The 17,615-nt window shown below is 54.5% G+C and overlaps 2 protein-coding genes across 2 annotated transcripts; both read left to right on the top strand.

The window, feature by feature from the left end:
- Nucleotides 1-1,436: 1,436 nt before the first annotated feature.
- MYCGRDRAFT_86730 (uncharacterized protein) lies at nucleotides 1,437-3,234 on the top strand (the record flags this gene model as incomplete). The annotated part of the gene is made up of 2 exons (XM_003851231.1): nucleotides 1,437-1,900; nucleotides 1,959-3,234. 2 exons carry the CDS (start codon nucleotides 1,437-1,439, stop codon nucleotides 3,232-3,234), a joined length of 1,740 nt encoding a protein of 579 aa, XP_003851279.1.
- Nucleotides 3,235-14,732: 11,498 nt separating this feature from the next.
- On the top strand, nucleotides 14,733-17,178 carry MYCGRDRAFT_110076 (uncharacterized protein; the record flags this gene model as incomplete). The annotated part of the gene is made up of 3 exons (XM_003851232.1): nucleotides 14,733-14,957; nucleotides 15,025-15,095; nucleotides 15,158-17,178. The coding sequence occupies 3 exons, from the start codon at nucleotides 14,953-14,955 to the stop codon at nucleotides 17,176-17,178; spliced, it is 2,097 nt and encodes a 698-aa protein (XP_003851280.1).
- Nucleotides 17,179-17,615: the final 437 nt, after the last annotated feature.

The raw sequence follows: 17,615 nt of genomic DNA, 5'->3' as shown, positions 1-17,615 counted from the left end.
ACACGCTTGCAGCAAACATTGTAAATGCAGCATGCAGCAAGCAGCAAGAAGTCCGAGTCAATTCAAGCAAACTCCCGATGCGATCGTACCCACCAGTCTAAGCACTCGCCCTCGGCGCCGAGCATCCTTTCACGGTGCCACATACCAGGGTGTTGCTCTTCCTCGGCGCCCAGTGGCGGCAGATGCGGAAATCATGAAGGAAGTGTGGTGGGACGATGGAGGCACGGACAAGGGATGCGATGTGCAGGGAAGCGGGAGGCTTTTTCTAGAACTTGGAAAAAAGTGTGACGCCTCGTGGTGGACGGGAGGGATGAAGTGGTGGGAGGAAGAGGGCGGTTTCGCGTTTGCGTTCCGACCGGTGCGATATTGAGACTTGCGGAAACTGTTTTCAGCTCGTTCGATTCAATCACATCTGTCATATGTTGTCGATCGGCGGTGTGCAGATTCGCGAAGATCAACCGCGTCCTTTGACGATGATAACCCACCCATCGGGCAGAAGGATGTTTATTTTCCCGCTTCGGTTCTTCTCCACAGAGTGTGGCAACGCTTCAATAGAGCGATTTTCTGGTGACACGTTCGAATTTGGCATCCCTGGCCAGCTGGTGTGATGCTGTGCGATGGTAGAGTGGAGACGTCCCGTCTGCAGGAAGGAGAATTCGTCATCCGTTGTGGTCGGTGAGATCGTGGTAGAGACGCAGGACGTGAGATTCCATCTTGCGTGGTCACTGGTCAGCTCGAGTCGTTCTGCCGATATCGCGGAGGACTGTGGTCGACATTGAGACGACCAATGTGATGTCGAATGCATGGACATGGAGATTTGATCACATTTCAAAGGAGGAGTGGAAGGAAGGACAGAAGGAGTGAGACTTGAGTGGAAGCGGGCGACACGTGCCGGATCGCGGAAGCCGAGGCCGGGCAAGGAAGGGCGAATCTAGTTCTAGTCCTAGTTCTAGCGGGCTGCAGCCAACGAGCAGTCGGGGCCAAATGCTCTCTCTGCAGTCTGCAGTCTCCACCAACACTCCCAGACGGATAGGTACTGTATATGCCTGTCGCGGCGTTTTGATTCGCGGGTGCTGGGCTGGGCTGGGTCTGGAGGAACATCACAGGAACAGGAGATTCTGTCACTTCTGGCCGAGTGTTGCATCAAACTTCTCCTCTCCCGCGACACTTCACTCTCCTCCATATCCCCACTCGTTGCCGCCACGCGCCCACCCGACGGATCTGCGACAAACCTCTCCGTATCAAACCCGCACAGTCCTTATCATGCTGCTCCAGATGTCTTAGAAGACTTTCACCGACCGCTAGCTGCCGGTACCTTCATCTCCTTTCACGAATATCCCGATCGAGCACGACCTTCTCCCTCTTCTCCTCCTCCTCCATCTCATCCGCACACCTCCGAATAGACCATGGGCGACAACAAACGCATCGACAAAGTCATGGACTACTCATCCGACGTCTCCCACGAACTCCCCGAATATGGTCAAACCCTCAGCGCAAGTCGACCATGGCGAATGCGAATCCTCGACAGTTTTCAACGAGACCGAAATGCCCATGCAACACCCAAAGGCGTGGTCGGCGCAGATGGACGCGTATTTGATGTCGAGGAGGCGAATGCTGCCGTCTCTAGCTCGATGCTCCAACGTGGGCTCAAAGGTCGACATCTTCAGATGATTGCTATTGGTGGTTCGATTGGTACTGGATTGTTCGTGGGTTCTGGTCAGGCGCTGGCGAATGGCGGCCCGGCATCTGTGCTTATCGCTTTTGGACTTGTTGGGCTCATGATGTACACCACTGTTCATGCTCTGGGCGAGATGGCCGTGCTATACCCAGTCGCTGGTTCCTTCTCAGCATACTCGACACGCTTCCTTGACCCGGCGTGGGGTTTTGCCATGGGTTGGAAGTGAGTTTTTGCAGAAAATCACCACCACTTTTGATCTCCTCACTAACCACTTCATCAGCTACGCCATGCAGTGGCTCGTCGTCCTACCCCTCGAAATCGTCGCCGCGACCATTACCATCGAATACTGGACCGAAGGCAGAATCAACAACAACGCGTGGGTCACCATCTTCCTCATCCTCATCATCGGCATCAACCTCTTCGGCGTCAAAGGCTACGGCGAAGCCGAATTCGTCTTCTCCATTCTCAAGATAGTCGCCGTCGTGGGCTACTGTCTCCTCGGAATAATACTCAACCTCGGCGGCGGACCCAACGGAGAAGCAATCGGTACTCGCTACTGGCACGACCCAGGCGCCTTCCACAACGGCTTCAAAGGCCTCTGCTCCGTCTTCGTAACCGCAGCCTTCGCCTTCGCCGGCACCGAACTCGTCGGTCTTGCCGCTGCCGAAACCGCCAACCCTCGGAAATCCCTCCCCACCGCCGTCAAACAAGTCTTCTGGCGCATCGCCCTCTTCTACATTATATCCCTTGCCATCGTGGGCCTCCTGGTCCCCTACGACGACCCTCGCCTCCTGTCCGGCACCTCTACCGCCGACGCGAAAGCCTCGCCCTTCGTTATCTCCATCGTTAACGCCGGCATATCCGGCCTCCCCTCGGTCTTCAACGGCGTAATCATGATCGCCGTCCTCTCCGTCGGCAACTCCTCCGTCTACGGCTCTTCACGAACACTCGCCGCCCTTGCCGACCAAAACCAAGCCCCAAAGATCCTCGGCTACATCGACCGCAAAGGCCGACCTATCGTCGCCGTCGCCCTCGGCGCCGTGATCGGGCTTCTCGCATTCTTCGCCGGTTCGGACTTCAAAGGCGAAGCGTTCAATTGGATGCTCGCCCTCTCCGGTCTTTCCTCTATCTTCACCTGGGCCTCCATCTGCCTGGCCCACATCCGTTTTCGCGCAGGCTGGAAACGCCAAGGCCACACCCTCGAAGAACTGGCTTTCCGCTCTCAGCCCGGCGTGATCGGATCCTGGATCGGATTCCTCTTCAACATCATCGTTCTTGTGGTGCAATTCTGGACGGGTGCTTGGCCGATCGGATTTGAAGCCATGACGGCCGCGGCACGGGTAAAGTCGTTCTTCCAGGCGTACCTCGCGGCGCCGGTGGTGGTGATTTGTTATGTGGCGTACAAGTTTTGGTATCGCACACGCATGGTCAGGAGTTACAATATGGATTTGCATACGGGGTTGAGGGAGTTGAATGTGGCGGAGCTGATTGAGGAGGAGAAGGCGGAGAGGAAGGAGTGGCCGAGGTGGAAGAGGGTGTATAAGTTCTTCTGCTGATTTGATGATGATACGACTTGAACGTGGTATGTGGATGGTAAATAGAGTAATGATATGAACATTTTCAAGGGTTGTTGGACTGGTTGAGCGGATGGTGGGTACGTTTTCTTTTGCGCAAGTTACATTGCCGTCATTTTCTGCTGACTTTCAACGAGGACACAAATTCCGGTCGGAGCCAGCTCTGTATCACCCTCGCTCCCCGAGAAGACTTCGCGCGTAACAGGACAGCAGAACGGTCGATTCCCAATGAGTACATTCTTCGCGCAAGATCTTGGCATTAGGATTGGTCTCGCTCTCAAGTGCGAGATTCCATGTTGGGACAATGCACTGCTTCCGGGACAGAGACGACTGGACGTCAATCGTGACCACGGGAGAGAAACACGGCATCTCAAGTTCCGCTGCCGAGACGAACAATGAAGACAGGATGCAACATTGGCAAGCGCCAAGACCAGGAGTTTCCTGCCGTGGAATGCACGAAGAATGCCTTGCATATCCAAACCCGAAATCTCCTTCAGAACTTCTCTCGTCCGTCATCACCTCCAACATCATTCGCCCTACATGTGGCTCAAGACATGCGACTTCTTCGTGCTGGGTGGTGGCGGAAGCGGCGATGGCGGCACATGGTCGACGACATCAGCAGCGAGATAGCACGGCCTCTTTCCGTCGCCATAATCTTCCTGGTTTCCTGGACCGCTAGTTCCCAGGCGCAAAATGACCCACCACAGCCCTTCGCCGAGACCTCCTCTTCCCGGATGGGCATATCAGTCTCCACCATCACCGAGTACTTATCCTGCTCAAGTCCTTCGCATTTCCTGTATACATCCGGCTCTATGACTTTGACTGGAAGCTACGCTTCCTCCGCTACCACTGGACTGTCCGACCTTTTTGGGGCAAGTTCAGTCTCGACGTCAAGGCCCACGGCTGCTGGACCGGTCTTGACGTTTGAGTACACCCCTACCGCTGGCGGAGGGGGTGTCGTTGGAGATCCGGTGTTGGGGAGTTGTGCGCTGACCAAGGAGACGGAATATAGTACTGTTACTGTCACTTCGCAGGGCAATGGCACGGTGGCTACAAGTACGGTCATTGTGCATGATGGGCTTCAGGGAGACGAGGGCGTGAGAACTACGACGGTCATACGCGACGGAGAGACCGTGAGGGAGAGTACCACGGTCTCGGGTAGTGGTGGGGTGAGAGAGACTACAACGTTGCTCCAGAATGGCACAGCAAGGGAAACAACGACACTTCGGGAAGATGGCACTGCGCGAGAGACCACGACGCTTCGAGAAGATGGCACTTTGAGAGACACGACAACTATTCTGGCTAGTGGCCCCGGCAGGGAGACGGTGACTGTCATTGGCAACGGCACTGCGCGGGAGACGAAGACCATTACGATTCATGACGACACGGACACACGGAGCGGGCTCGATGACTCCCTCCCGGAGAGGACGACGTCGATTGCAGGCAGTGTTGAGACCACGACTTTGACAATCCACGACGGAACGGGATCGGTGACGACAACTTTCGGGGGCAGTAATTCTGCTCGAGAAACAACAACAATATATCTGGATGCGAGCGGATCTACGGCGACCGTACTGGTACCGCAAAGTTCATGTCCTGCGTTTGACTCTTTTCTCCCGGCGCAGACCGTCACACGATATAGTAGTCTGACGGCTTTATCCACTACAACAGTGTTTCTGCAGGGCAACAGATCTGTAACGCCCACTTTGGCGCCACAGAGCTCCTGTCCTACTCTGGAGTCCTTCTTGACCACGCCGACGATCACTGTGTACAGCAGTCTTGCAGCAGCGGAGACTACGACAATCTTTCTCAATGGCAGCGTTATCACCGTGTCGGACTACTGCGCGCCAGGAACGAGTCCGATGATCACACCTGGAGGTCTAGACTCTGTGTCTACAAGTCCAGCGGACGGGTTCTGTGCATCTGTCAGCACCACAATCGTGACTGTCTCGGAGTCGCAAGCTTCTTGCCCAACGCTAATCAGCACGAGTCCAGCGACAGACCAGCTGACGATCACGAGAGAGAGTACCAGGACCGTGTTCATCACTGGAAGCGACGCAAGCGGGAGTACCGTTGCCTCAGACTCTGCTTCAATGGTTGGGACGAGTCAAGAAGTACCCAGCTCAAGCTCGACGAACATAGACTCTCCGACGTCTACATCGCCTCCGATCCCAACGGAAACCCCTGTCATGGCAAATGCAACTGATTTGGTACAGTCCGGGACCGTTTCCGATCCGTACGTCGTGGCTATCGTCGCAAGTCCAGATGACAATCCGCCCATCGCGCCTCCTGATACTTTCGACAACTTTCTCCTCGTGACCTTTGGAACGTCAACAACAACTTCTTCTGCTGCTCCCTCTGCGATACTAAAACGCCAACAGCAATCTTCGGGACAGCCTTTGACGTACAATGCCACCCAGAGCTTTTCGACCACTCCGGGATGGGTCTACAACATCACAGCCTACTCAGCCGCCGGCCAGAACGGTGATCTTCCACCCAATTGCGCGCTTCGCATCTGTGGCGACAACACGTGTGGCCCGGACAATACCTTGACGGCGACTTTCTTGCTTTATAGCTTTGCATACACAGCGCCTTCGACTTCTTCAATTGCGACATTCAGCATTCGGTGTCAGGGGCAGGCATATGTTGGTCTCAACAGGGTGACGATCTATCCTCCTCCCCCTTCGCCGGAGAGCAACCCGCCGGCAACTCTAAGTGGAAGTCCGGTTTCTGGTGCGGGCTCCTCTGCTGGGTCGGTTCAGACTGTGACGACTTCGATATACAGCACCGTGTACCTGACGACTACGGCTTACGGGACTCGTACTGAGACTCCAAGCAGTCGAGACCCAGGAACAGAGACGAGGATTTCGACTTTGCCGGCTCAGACTACCACGTTCGTTACCACATATACCACAGTCGTTACTGCTACAACTTCCCTCGCTGCTGGCACGCAGTACAGTCTTATCACAACTACCGTGGTGTCGACTGTGACAACGGTCCTGCCACAAGAAACGACTGCGATCATCATCACGTCAAGTCAGCCTCCTGAAACTGAGACTAGCCTGGTCCCATTCACCTACTATTCGACTTACTTCATCACTGAGACCACTCGTGAGCCCGGAGAGACCCAAACCACATATCTCACAGCTTCATACGTCTCCACTTACATCAGCTACGCTCCAGCCACCACGATTCAAGAGACTCTTCCGCCATCCACCGCGAGGGAGACCGACTACATCACCTCCTTCATATACTCGACTAGATACGACACCGTCACTCTTCAAGGTCCAACGGAAACGACACTATCTGTATCAACTTTCATCGTCACATACACCACTCTCATACCTGTGACGCAAACAGCCGAGACCCTGCCTCCAACCACGGCCATCCTCTCGTACACCACAACTCAAGTGGAGACCCTGACTACCTCATTCGAAGTCACACTGCCTCGCGGAACTGAGACCCAGATCACGACTTTCTACTCCACCTATCTTTCCTCTTATGCCGTCACCGAGACCGCATCGCCTCTTCCTGCGAGCACGGCGACGACCGAGCTATACTTCACCACGACTTTGACTGAAACTTTCACGACTCCTTTTCCAGTAACGCTTCCCCGCGGTACGGAGACACAGGTGTTGACAGAGGTCTCGACATTCTACAGCACAATCATCACATCATTTCCCGTTACAGAGACGCCTTCTACGCTTCCTGCTTCTACGGCCTTCATTACCACGACTTTGATCGAGTCGTACACTACTTCGCTACCGCGAGGGACTCTGACGGAGGTTTCGACTTTCTACAGCACGATTGTTACATCATTCCCTGTCACAGAGACTGCTTCGACACTGCCTGCTTCCACGGCTTTCGTCACTACGACATTTATCGACTCGTACACTACTTCGCTGCCGAGAGGGACTGAGACTGAGGTGTCGACTTTTTACAGCACGATTGTTACATCATTCCCTGTCACAGAGACTGCTTCGACATATATCACAACCCTCGTGGAGACGTACACGAGTTCATTCCCGTACACCCTCCCTCGTGGCACCGAGACAGAATATTCGACGCTCTACACCACCATTACCACATCATTTGCAGTGACTGAGGATCGCAGCATCACCCGTACCGAATCATTGACCGAGACCACTGTTGAACCCGCCTCGACGCTTGTTACCACGCTCATTTCTACTTACTATTCCACCTTGATCAGCTCCTACCCAGTAACTGAGACGAGCATCGAGCCGCCCACGACGATCATCGAGAGTTATACTACGACTTACTACTCGACGATCATCAGCACGCAGGATCGCAGCATTACGCTCACTGAGTTGCTCACTGAGACGGCCATCCCAGTCACCACTACGTTCGTTTCGACCCGCGTCTCGACTTACTTCTCGACTTTCGTCATCACGGAGACCAGCTCCTATCCGGTCACGGCTACGAGCATTCCTCCGCCAACCACAATTACTGAGAGCCAGATCTCGACCTTCTACTTGACCATCATCAGCACTCTGGATCGCAGTCTGACTGAGACGACTGAGCTCCCAGCTTCGACCTTCGTCTCAACGCTCGTATCGACCTACTACTCTACTATTGTCAGCTCCTACCCGATCACTGAGACTGCGACTCAACCACCGACAACCATCATCGAGACCTTCTATTCGACCATTGTCAGCACACTGGATCGTAGCCAGACTGAGACCACAATTCTTCCAGCTTCAACATTGACCTCAACTCTGGAAGTAACCCAAACGAGCACGCTTCCGCCAGAGACATTGACAACGACGCTGGTGACCAGCCAGAATGTCACACTAACCAATGAACGGACGGAGACTTCGATTAGTGTGCAAGTGTCGACATTCGAGGTGACGTATACTCTGCCAGCGGAGACATCGTTGAGCTATGTGTACTTCACTAGCACCACTGTTGTACCAGGTAGGAGGATTCGAATACTGTGTGGGAATTATTCTCAATTGCTGATCGAGACATAGCTTCCACGAACACGGCCACAGAAACTGCCACGACCGATCGCTTCATCACGTAAGAGCGGAACCAATAGCCCTTGATGCTCCTCACTAATCGTCCAGCAGATCCACGACTCTTTCCATCCGGCCAGCCAGTACGGTGACCACGAGTTACCCTGTGACCACCGTTCAGACCGTCACCTTTACTGAGATATCGTCTGCTCCAGGTAAATCCGGCGAAGAGAGATGAATGCTCCGCCGGACGCTCGTCGCTGACCTTTTACGTTCACAACAGGCCAAACGATCAGAGAGACCTCGTACTCGACATCGCTGATCACAACAACGTTCTATGTGGTATTCTCTTCATCATTGTCGTCCTCTATGGCACAGCATAATCTAACTTTCTCGCAGACGACCACATTCGTAACTACTCAGCCTGCTTCCACTTTGCCTGCTTCAACACTGCCTGCTTCAACGAGGGTCATTACAAGTACACTTCCAGCTGAGACGAATACGCTGCCAGCCTCAACCTTGGAGAGGACTCAAACGCTGGATCGATCGATCACTCAGACGGAGACATATTCAAGCCTGAGTGTTCGAGAGGCGTCGACGAGGACTGAGACTGCTACTTTGGATCGATCAATTACTCAGACTGAGAGGTACACGACTTTGAGTGTGCAGCCGGCCTCCACGGTAGAGAAAACCACGACAGCGACTTCGATCCGTCCGGCAAGCACGATCACAATTGTCCAGACAACCACAAGAGACGGCAGCACTATCGTGAGCACCAGCCTTTCTGTCCAGCCAGCTCGGACCGAGACCAGCACATTGCCAGCGCAGACGCAGACGCAGATCCAAACGCAGACTTTGTCTCCACAAACTCAGGCAAGTCATGCGCTCGCAGACTTTAGCTGCATATCGTTCAGGACACTGCTTACTATTGCTATCTGCAGACCGCAACGACGACTCAGTCAACGATTCTGGAAAGGACGACGACGGAAAGATATACGACATTGAGCGTTCCGCCTCCGCAGACCCAAACTGCGACAAGCACCCTGCCAGCCCAGACGCAGACTCTGCCTCGTCAAACACAGGTAAGCCGTTAAAGATCTTCGCACTTGCCATCGAACATTGCTAATCTGTCTCTTCAGACGACGACGTTAGTCATCACTCCGCCAGCCTCGACATTGCCGCCGTCGACCCAGACGGTCACATCTACGCCTCCAGTCCAAACGCAGACCCTTCCTCAACAGACTCAGGTAATCAAATCGCTACACTTCCAAGCAGGCTCACGCTAATTCCGCTCCGATAGACCACCACAGCCGTCTCAACCAGCCTGAGTGTTCAGCCGGCAAGCACCAACACTGTGATTGTGACCACAACAAGAGATGGCCAGACCATCACCAGTACAAGTATAAGCATTCAACCAGGATCTACTGTGACATCAACCCTGCCAGCTTCTACGCTGCCACCTTCGACAACGACAGTGACAACAGTGCTGCCTGCCTCAACTCTCCCCGCTTCAACTTTTACGGTTACCAGCACCCTTCCGCAGCAGACGCAAACGCTTCCTCCTCAGACTACGGTATAGAATACTCCTCCCCAAGTTCTACATCCTTGCACTATACTGACAGTCTTGATTAGACGACGACTGTCACATCAACGCCGCCAGCTTCTACACTTCCTCCCTCAACGGTCATCGTAACCAGTACGCCGCCCGCCTTGACTCAAACGCCGCCGCCGCAGACGCAGGTAAGTAGCGCAGGGTGGCCCACTGCTCAGAAGGCATCCGATCGCTGACGAGGATCAAAAGACGGCGACAGTCGTTACCACAGCGCCTGCATCGACCTTGCCGCGTTCGACGCTCGTCATCACGAGTACGCAGCCGGCTCCTACCCAGACGACAACCCGCGATGCCAGCACTGTGACGTCGTACATCTACACCACCGAAGTGACAACAGCTCGTACGTATTGAGTATTCCCATGCCATGAGATTACCTACCTTCGTGATCTTGTGGATCATCGTCGTGCCTTACTGACTCACGCCGATCCCAGCGAGCTCGGTATTTGTGACCCTCACCACCACAGCCGAAGGTCAAACATCTACAGTATGGTTTCTCGATGCCATCGAACATGCTCAGTTACTAACATGACTCCCAGATTACTGTCACATACGTACGTTAATGAAAGACTTCTCATGGACAACCCGTCGACTAGCACTGCATGCCATGTACTCATGTAAGTCTTTAGACCACGACTACTCCATCGTCCACAGCGCGGCCGACTGTGAGTTTGATCTCTAGACGTTCATTTGCCGAATACATGCTAATCAAGAACATCGCAGACGACCCAACGAGTAACGACGACCACCTCCTCATCCTCAATCATTCGACCGGCCGTCGCGCTCCGCACCCCTATCGTTATTGCCGGCTCTCCGACCAGCGCCCCAGCCAACCAGGACGACGTCGTATACGCCGCAACCCGTCCGTGACATCTCTCCTTCCCTTCTCATTCATCCCGCTGACCCGCACCAGTCCCCTTTCCCATTCGCATCTACGACGTAACCAACACCCGCGTCAACGTTTCCTCCAACGGCGTCATCGCCCTCTCGCCCCTCACAACCGCCTATGCCAACGCCGCCCTAGCCCAGTACTCCGTGGCGCAAGTCGCCCTATTTCCCTGCTGGGACGATCTTGTCATCTCCGCCGGCCAGACCCAGGGCATTTTTTACGGCGTCGAGGGCGCCTCGCCCAATCGTGCCATCACCTTCGAGTACTACGTCGCCAAGTACCAGGTAAGGAATCGAAGTGCAGAAGCCCTGCGTGGTTCGAGATCGTCTCGGACGCCAGGCCTCTAGCCTTTCGAATACGTCATCCGCTGACTTTGATCCCCTGTTTCTTTCCAGGCCACCACGTTCTACTATCACTTTTTGGCCACCCAGTGGGAGAACGTCACGGGAGGCTGGACGATCGACTACCTCAACATGAGCGACAGCGGGGCGGGGGCTACGATTGGTATTCAAACGCAAGCCGGTGAGTTTCATTCCTACTTCTTTTCTCGTTCTAAATCATCTTGCTGACCACGCATTCGCACAGGTCTCCTCTCCCTAGCCAGTAGAGTCGCTCAGTTCAGCTACAACACCGCCTCCGCTCCCGCGGGCCGGATCATATCTTTCAATCCGGCGAATAATTCCTGGTATGACGGCCTACCATCGGGCATCACCGGGATACCAGGCGTGTATTACTGGTGATCTGCGTCTGAGTGGTCGAGGCCGAAAGACTGAGTCAAAGTGGTCGTCAAATGCTGCCCCTTGGCAGCTATATGACACTGAGACTTTCGCCATGATTCAAGATGTACAATTTTTCTCGCGCTCGAATACAAAGGTAGATACATATCGCTCGCAATTGGGAATGCCTTTCCAGCGCAATGTGCTCGGCGAGTCTTCTCTTGAGCTTTGAACTCGCCGAGGAAACCAAGGCGAACAGGTTCACCTTTCTCAGTGCCTGCTGGACCTCGACACACCATTCTGCCTTGTCCTCCTTGTGATCTAGCCCGACGCCAGCTGTCATCGAGTCTGAACCCCCAAGTGGATGCACATGCGTATATTGGTCATTGCTGTCCCTGCACAACAACCGCTCTCGGGAATTCGGACAGCCGCATGATACAGACTCTGGACCAAGAGCAAGAAGTAGTGCCCTTTCCTGAAGACAATGCCTACAACTGCAGGCCAATACAGACTTGCTGATGCTCCCCGCGATGTTCTTGCGACAAATGCTGCTTTTCGGGTAATGCGTGTCATAGACCGAGGCAAGCTCTGCCAAGTGCCTCCGACGCAGTCGTCCGCTCCGATCAGCCTGCCATTGCATTGTTATTCCCAACGGATCGCTTCATGAGTGATGCCAAACGTAGCCCCTCCCCGTAGCTAGTTGCGAGTGATCACAGCGGTAAACTTGTCCTCGGGCCTGAAAGCGTCCGCAACAGAGTCTCCGCCGTCGAAAATGGGCCCGATCTTGCTGCCGAGATGCAAAGTGCATTTGTGTGTCGATAAGGAGACCCGGACACTTTGGTTGTCCAGTTTCTGTAAGCTCTCAGGGCGCTTCAGAAGGGTGTTTGTGAAGGCTTCTACCAGGCCTGACTTGTGGTATGGCACCACTAGCGCTAGGTCTCGCTCGAACGGATCGCCAGAAAGAATTGCGACCTGCACTACGTAGCGTCCCTTTGGGAGGTTCATCGTGATGTTGAAGACGACAAGGAAGAGCTTGTACTGCTGATGGATGCAAGAGCTTGGTGATTTGCGGGAGCTTGCTTGTGATGTGGTAGCTGATGAGGCTGTGAAGGAAAGAGGATGCGGAGGAATTGGCAGAAGAGAAACTCAGACATCACCACAAAGAGCCCGCCGACCTCATTTGCCACAACGGACGTCTGCTGCAGATAGCAGAAACCGACTGAACGCATGTTCCAGTCGTGTATTGTTTCCTTTGCCCTCAATCTTCCACTGCGTCGGCGTATGTGCTCTCCTGAAGGCACTTTGTTCTTCGTGAGTCTTGAGATTGCTGACCTTCGACATCGAGGCTTGCCTGATAGGAGCGCGTAATCATTCAGCGGAAGCAGGCCAGGTGTTAAACGGTGTAATGCGGTGGAGTGTGTGCCGGTAAGATCTTGGATGCGCCTCGAGCTGGCGAGGGCCGTGCCTATTACAACTGATGACAGCAATCTGCAGAGCGCACGTTAGTCAGTTGGCCCGCTTGGATAGAAAAGCCCGACGAACCTTTTTTATTCCAAAGCTTTGGGCTTCCTAGCGTACTCTGTGACCACAGCGACGAGTTCATCACCCGTTTGAGGGACCCGATCGATATAGTCATTAATACTGAACGCGGGCCCAGTCTCGCTGTCCAGATGGAGAGTACACTTGTGTGTTGTCGACGTAACGCCTGCTCCTCATTCGCCGAGGCGGGTGAGGATGTCCGGGTTGAAGTGTAGGATCATCTCGTCCTCATCAGTCGGGAACGGGATCACGAGCACCATGTCCTTCATGTCCGGCATGGCAGGGAATACGACTTGCACCAGAAGGCGGTCCATATCGAGCTGATTCGTCGTGACGATACAAACTTGCGCTGTTGACGAGAGGAAGCGCTTGTAGTCCGGGATCGAGGACGGTGCAGATGCAGATGCGGATGTCGAGGTCGTGAGACGGCGATATGTCTGAGTCAAGCTCAGAGACGAGATGAAGTGACTCTTTTCAGACTCTGGTCCCACTTTGACCAGTCTTTTCTCAGTCTCAACTCAACGAGCACTCACTCTCATTGTCATTTCACGCCACGAGATGAAAGGACTTTGGAAAGGCGCACGCCAGCGCTCGCACTCAAGACAGCAAGAGCGATGCGACTCCCAGTGAATGGCTGCTCGAGGCGACCTGCTCGACTGCTGAAGGCGGAAGTCTTCACGATATGAACACAGTGTGAACGCCGTCTCGAAAGCCATTCATTGCCGTTCGAAGCCGGATTTCCACAGAAACAAGCTCGTGAAGATGTCCGGCGTCACTCTACTGGATACGGTGTCAACATGCACATGCTCGGAATTCGCATATGGAAAAGGGGAGCACTCTGCGACTTGGCGTGTTGCATAGCCACACCGCCTAGAACTAGCGGAGACGCCCGATCACGAGATGTTCAGGACACTAACGGCGACTCCGATCCCTCCTATACCAGATCGTATCCACGGTCTCATGCTAGCAGGTGTCATCCATGTTCCGAGTATCGAACCAGTTTCGCAGTCGATGAAACGACAGCATGGTGAATCGCGAGGGTATCAGAATTCTGCCTCGGGACGGCGGTCGCAGAATGCTGTCCCACAGGAATGCATTGAGCGGAGCGTGCCACCCAACATGTGGCGACGCACGCATCGGACGGAAGCGTATGCAGGAGAAGGACATCCACAACCAACGAACGGACACGAACACATGAAAAGACGATTGAGGCAGTGAGGTTGGCGCGTGGGCCAAGAATCTACAGACGCGAAAACTATGATGATGGCAGGGCTATTTTCAGGAGCGGGAACGTTGCGCGGGACCTTGCATGGGGCAACCCAAGTTTTTACTCCAAACAGCTGGCTGCAGCGTTGCCGGGAGGGTATCCAAACGGCTGTCAAGAAGAATGCGAAGAAGATAACGTTGCGATGATGATACGGAGGCTTGGACAAACGACTATCGTGAAGACGTGTTATGAAGGACATGCTTGAGGACAAAGATAGCAGCATCCACGGGCGTCGAGATCCGGCGTGACGTGCAGTTTGACACGATGCAATTCTCGCATGTCATGGCCCGCGTGCTGTCGTGTCGCGAAAAGAACAATTATGGGACCAGCTCAGAAGATGCACGCAAGGCCGCGAATAGGGCGCAGGGTTGATCGAAGCGGGCGGGCGGTTGGCGGGGGCTGAAATCGCTGGAGTGAAACTCTAGTAGGCCGTCTCATATAACCTCTCGCAAACGCTCCGTCTCTTCAGCCTGACAAACCACAACATCATCCTCCTCTCCGTCGCCTTTGTCTTAAGGCACTCCTCTCGCTCACACACACTACGACCTCCGTACCTGCATACCACATACACTATTCAATCGCTACTCCCCCCAACTTCCGATCACGCTCGCTCCTGCCATTGAGCCGCATCTGACTGCGCAAGAGCTTCCAACAAGCCTACAAGCACCCTCCTTGTTGACACCAGCTCACCACGGACCGTCATCATGTGGTAAGCTCCAGAGATCGGCCAACGCCTCGACGATGATCACAGGGCATTCATGCTGACTGTGGCACAGTGGTATTTTCGGGTACATCAACTACCTGGTCGAGAAGGACCGTCGCTTCATCATTGACACGCTCGTAAATGGTGAGTCCTCCCATTCCGCAAACCCCCCAACACCGCATTCGGCTGACAATAGCTCCTCCCAGGCCTCGCTCGTCTCGAATACCGAGGATACGACTCCGCCGGTATCGCCGTCGACGGTGACAAGAAGAATGAGGTCTTCGCATTCAAGGAGGTTGGCAAGGTCGCCAAGTTGAAGCAGCTGATCGAGGACGAGGCCCCGGACATGACCCAGGTTTTCGACAACCACGCCGGTATCGCACACACCCGATGGGCCACCCACGGACCTCCCAGCAGAGTCAACTGCCATCCCCACCGCTCCGACCCCAAGTGGGAGTTCGCCATTGTCCACAATGGAATCATCACAAACTACAAAGAGCTGCGAACACTTCTCGAGGCCAAGGGCTTCCGATTCGAGACGGAGACGGATACCGAGGCGATTGCCAAATTGGCAAAGTACATCTTCGATGAGCACCCGACTATCGACTTCACCACTCTGGCCAAGGCCATCATCAAGGAGCTCCAGGGCGCCTTTGGTCTGTTGATGAAGAGTGTGCACTTCCCTGGCGAGGTGGTGGCCGCCCGCAAGGGTTCTCCACTGGTCGTTGGTGTTCGCACTGCTCGCAAGATGAAGGTTGACTTTGTCGATGTCGAGTTTGGCGACAGCGGTGATTTCCTCTCCGCTGAGCAGGCCAGCCAGAACGTCGCGCTCAAGAGAAGCCCAGGTGGCCTCGGTGCTGGTCTCCTCGCTCCACCCGACAAGTCTCTCCTCCACCGCTCTCAATCCCGTGCCTTCCTCTCGGACGATGGCGTGCCGCAACCCACCGAATTCTTCCTCTCCTCCGATCCATCCGCCATCATCGAGCACACCAAGAAGGTCCTCTACCTCGAGGACGACGACATTGCCCACATTCACGAGGGTCAGCTCAACATCCACCGTCTCTCCAAGACCGACGGCACCAGCAACGTGCGCGCCATCCAGACCATCGAGATTGAGCTTCAAGAGATTATGAAGGGCCGCTTCGACCACTTCATGCAAAAGGAGATTTTCGAGCAGCCGGAATCCGTCGTCAACGCCATGCGTGGTCGTTTGAACGTGGCAGACAAGACAGTGACATTGGGTGGACTGAAGCAGTACATCAGCACAATTCGGCGTTGCAGACGTCTGATCTTCATCGCTTGCGGAACATCCTTCCACTCTTGCATGGCCGTCCGTGGCGCATTCGAAGAGTTGACCGACATTCCCATCTCCGTCGAGCTCGCCTCCGACTTCCTCGACCGCAAGGCGCCCGTCTTCCGTGACGACACCTGCGTGTTCGTCTCCCAGTCTGGTGAGACCGCCGACTCTCTCATGGCCCTCCGCTATTGCCTCGAGCGTGGTGCCCTTACCGTTGGTATCGTCAACGTTGTCGGATCTAGCATCTCCCTCATGACTCACTGCGGTGTGCACATCAACGCCGGTCCAGAAATCGGTGTCGCCTCCACCAAAGCCTACACGTCCCAATTCGTCTGCATGATCATGTTTGCCCTTTCCCTCTCAGAAGACCGCGCATCCAAGACTCAACGCCGCCTGGAAATCATGGAGGGTCTCGGCAAGGTCTCGGAGCAGTTCAAGGAGATTCTCAAGCTGGACCAAGAAATCAAGGATCTCTGCCTCAAGTTCAAGGACCAGCGCTCTATGCTCCTACTCGGCCGTGGCGCACAGCACGCCACCGCTCTCGAGGGCGCTCTCAAAATCAAGGAAATCTCCTATCTCCACTGCGAAGCCGTCATGTCCGGCGAGCTCAAGCACGGTGTGCTCGCGCTGGTCGATGAGAACCTGCCCATTGTCATGATCCTTACCCGCGACGACATCTTTGCAAAGTCTCTCAACGCGTACCAGCAGGTCATCGCACGCAAGGGCCGTCCGATTGTCATCTGCAACACCGGCGACGAGGAGTTCCCCGGCGACAAGACGGACAAGATTGAAGTGCCGCACACCGTTGACATCCTGCAGGGATTGTTGAACGTGCTGCCGCTGCAATTGATGGCCTACTGGCTTGCGGTTGCGGAGGGCGTCAACGTCGATTTCCCTAGAAACTTGGCGAAGAGTGTTACCGTCGAGTAAAGAAGGGACGATGTTGAGATGATGAGTAAGACATGGCACCGAGCCCAGCTGGCTTGGGATTGATCCTTTGAGCAGGATGATGAGTGAGATTGTACGATTGGCGTGATTGAGAGCGATAGAGCTTGAGGACGGTTCCGGCTTGTTCGTTTTGGGGTTTGCGAGTTTCAGGACATGAGAACAGATAAGACGACACAGATGCATCAAGACGAGACGAGACTAGCTCGAAGTGCGAGTTTTAGGTATCATGGAATCGAGATTAATGACTTGATCGATGTGTTTCGGGTGACGTGCGTCCTGCTTTTGAGGTTGCTAGGTCTGTCTGCTTGCTTTTTCTCGTTCTCCGCTTGGCTTTGGGCTGGAGCCGAATTCGGAAGGAGATGCGAACGACTGAAACCAGGTGGACATGTTGGCATGGTGGACGATGTGAATGGGATCAT

Source organism: Zymoseptoria tritici, chromosome 7, assembly GCF_000219625.1.
Source record: "Zymoseptoria tritici IPO323 chromosome 7, whole genome shotgun sequence".
Lineage (NCBI taxonomy): Eukaryota > Fungi > Ascomycota > Dothideomycetes > Mycosphaerellales > Mycosphaerellaceae > Zymoseptoria > Zymoseptoria tritici.
The sequence above is the reverse complement of the archived record's forward strand: the minus strand, read 5'-3'. Positions and strand labels throughout refer to the sequence as shown.